At 33.2% G+C, this 3,600-nt stretch overlaps 1 protein-coding gene across 1 annotated transcript; it reads left to right on the forward strand.

The window, feature by feature from the left end:
- The first annotated feature begins 347 nt into the window (after positions 1 to 347).
- LOC110814377 (BolA-like family protein) lies at positions 348 to 3,600 on the forward strand. Its single transcript, XM_022041815.2, has 3 exons — positions 348 to 512; positions 3,104 to 3,126; positions 3,231 to 3,600. Exons 1-3 carry the CDS (start codon positions 450 to 452, stop codon positions 3,424 to 3,426), a joined length of 282 nt encoding a protein of 93 aa, XP_021897507.1. The 5' UTR covers positions 348 to 449; the 3' UTR covers positions 3,427 to 3,600.

The following is a 3,600-nucleotide window of genomic DNA, read 5'->3' on the forward strand; positions in this document are numbered from 1 at the left end:
TGTAACGCGGGAAGCAAATATAATTTTGGTCCTTATCACTAAGATGTAGTGCAGCCATAACCGATAAAAATGTGATACTTTTATTTAAAATTTGTCAAAATTTAATGTATTAATTTAAATGTCAATTAAAAATATTTTAAATTACTTTTTTTACTGTATATTATATTATTAGAAACTCAACTCATTTCTTTTTTTTTTACATATTTTAAAAAATAAATTGCATATTAAAAATTTCTGACCTATTGATGGCTGAGGATTATAATTTAGAGAATCATTTTTAAAAAAATGATTAAAATTAGATATTTGTTAAAATATTTTAATATATATTTTCTTGCTCTTTAAAATGTCTGGGGCTCCAATTATCTCCTTCCAGTAAACGACTGCAGAGGCTGCCTGAAACCCGAACAGAGTCAGAGGCGTAGAGAAGAGAAATAACAGAAGCCAGAGAGATGGGGGTGACAAAAGAACAAATTGAAGCTTCTTTGACTTTGAAAATGAACCCTGCACATCTTGTGAGCTCTACTTCTTTTACCAATTTTACGTTTTTGTAATTTTTCTATATTTTAGTATATATCTATATCTACGACATCAACCATGTATTTGATTCTCTACCCATATGCTGATTTTTAGCATCTAGAGCCATTTTATTGTCGGATTTTCTTTCTTAATTTATCTCGATTTTGATAAGTTTGGATGATATTGGCATAATTCCTGGTAGCTTTGGTGCTAGCTAGGGTTTCAAGTCAACCTCTGTGGATGTTGAGGTCTAGAAAGTCAACAGAACGTACTTCATCTTATATCTAGCCTTGTTTTGGGTGACTAGCATATCTATCGAAAGGCCAAAAATATAAACAAGGATCAATTCATGATAAACACTCATACTGGATGTTTTTTCTTGAGATCAACTCATACTGGATAATTTCAATAGCTGTTTTGTTCTGGATAGATATATCATCTTCTTGGACTGGCAATGATAAACACTTGTACTGTACAGTGATTTGGAAGTACTTAATTCTATTGGTTTCCTTTGATGCTTTGTCACCTAAATACAAGACTTCGGGTCTTGTTATTAAGTCAAGCGCTGGCCTTTATGCATTGTGTTGGATGTTAGAGGTCAGTTGCATCATCTTGGCATGGGCCACCTCATGGGTGATTCAGTGCTGTGGTTGATATGCTTTACAGAAGAAGGTCTAAGATTCCATTATTATTCTTAACAAGTGTTTGTGTCCCTCATCTGACCTGCCTGTGTTATATGAGAAGAATCATCTTGCTGATTGATGGCTTAGCCATCCTACTTGAGGATTTGGGCCTTTCTCAGAATTTTTAATGCAGATGTTGATCCGGTATATTTGACTGCTCAATTGGATGGTTTTCTTATTCGGGTTTTAATTCATAGAAGAAGATAAACATTGTCTCGGAAAACCATGACAAAAAAGTTAGGTGCGTAGATGAGAGAACTAATTTTTTGTTTGTTCATTGTTGTCAATAGATTTAAGAGGTTGGCTGTTTGAAAAAAAACACATTCTGATACTCACTCTTACTGAAACATGACTCCCTTTTCATCTCTATCTCTTATCTTTCTCTCACTTTCACTGTGAACTCATGAAGGAATACATATTCATGCATCTATAGAAAACTTAGTAGCATTGACAAACTGAAGAAGAGAAATATGACAGTATTATTGAACAGGTCAAAATGGGGTTTGTTCTAAACAAGTTTTACTTTCTTTGTAGAAGCACTTGCATTTTGGAAAGGAGCAAAATACTTTCTCGAAGGTTTCCTTTTTACAAAAGGAATGTTATGTCCTTTTTAACTGCTTTACCTTAAACTACTGAATTTTAATAATCTTGCTAGCTTCATCATCATAGGAGCTTTAGCTTGCATTAGATTGTTTATAATTCGAATATAATAAGATTTTTAATAGTGAAATTTGATGGTTATTAGTTCTTTTTTTTTCTCCATCATCATTACCTTCTCGTTCATTTCTTTCTGGGCTAATGCCAAGTTTATCTCTTGAACCTAGGTGTAACAGTTTGAATATATTTGTTTGAATTGTGACAAATGGAATCGTCAAACTGTTTATATTTAAGAAATCGCTAAATTGTTAAAGATGTACGATGTGAAATCTTATCCAAAAATATTCGTCTCCAATTTAAGCTCATGATTGAGTTTTGGTCAATTATAGAAGTGACTTTTTGTTAACTAGAAAATGAAACAATCAAATAGTAAAAGATGATCTAATAGTTTTAGTTGCAAATTAAATTGGGCATTTTTCTATTGTTTTAGAGTGTAACTGGAACCAGTAAAACATTGTTTCTATAGAAATTACAATGACAACAACAACGACTAAATTGTGGTACAGAAAACTCAAAAGGTTAAACTTGAAAGGCCTTCTTCTTATTAGCTTGGCAATTGGGTGATTTTACCTCCCAGAATTTGATCCAGCAACCCTTTTTAGGGAGGTAGGAAGATTAGGTCGCATGAGCTGTAGTTTAGAGTTAGGCAAAGCATTTACCATGAGTTTGTGAAATTGTTGCTTGACAAGGGACGGATGCGATTATACCAGCACTAATGCACCGGATTTTTTTAGAACTCTATAGATAAGCATGCTTGGGTGAAAGTAGTATTAGGATAGGACCTTCTGGGAAGTTTTCGTGTTGCACCCGTCTTTAAAATGAGTAATTTTATCTCACAAAAAAGGTTATTTCTTGACAAGTAAACAATCTATTCCTGCTATTTGTTTCAATAGTGTTATTTGTGAGTATTTTTGGGAAAGAAAATTTTTTTGGGATGTTAAGGTAAGTTTCTTTTTCATGCTCAAAGCAATAGTTTTTGTTATTTCTTCTCAGAGAAAAAAATGTTCTTGCTACTAACTGCACCTATTGGTCATCTATGATCTGGGTACTTGGTCATTATGGTAAGGGTGTAAAGTGTGGTACTCCAAAAAGTAATTAAAGAATTGCTTACATGGATTATCCTTATAATCTGCTCATTTTAATATGAAACTACTCCAAATACTTCATTTATTTTTTTGTTAATATGAAAACATCTCTGAATACAATGCTTATTTGAGAAAACTAATTTCTTACTTTACTAATTTCAGGAAGTTATCGATACATCTGGAGGGTGAGTTATTTGTTTTAGAAGAGTTGGTTTGGAGTAATTCACTTTTCTGGGCTTTACCTTTTCTGACTATTGTATTATTTGAGTGGAAATTGGATAATTACCAGTTGTGGAGCAAGTTTTGCGATTGAGATTGTGTCAGAACAATTTGAAGGGAAGAGATTGTTGGAGAGGCATCGACTGGTGAATGCTGCAGTTGAAGAGGAGATGAAGCAAATCCATGCACTTTCAATAACAAAAGCTCAGACTCCGGACCAGTGGAAGAAACAGCAGGAGTCCGAAACACCTAAACCCGCTGCTTGAAAACATTCCTTTTAGGTTGTGTGAACAAATGAGGCATTTATGAACCTTGTAAGCCACTCAGTTTGGAAGTTGGTTTTAAACTTGTAAAAGTTTTATATAAACAACAAGATGGTCATCTTATTAGTTTCTATTGAATATTGAGAAATGTGAAATTTGGTTGAAGTTGTGACTGAA

The sequence above is a fragment of the Carica papaya genome, chromosome 6 (assembly GCF_054855325.1).
Source record: "Carica papaya isolate Zhongbai chromosome 6, ASM5485532v1, whole genome shotgun sequence".
Lineage (NCBI taxonomy): Eukaryota > Viridiplantae > Streptophyta > Magnoliopsida > Brassicales > Caricaceae > Carica > Carica papaya.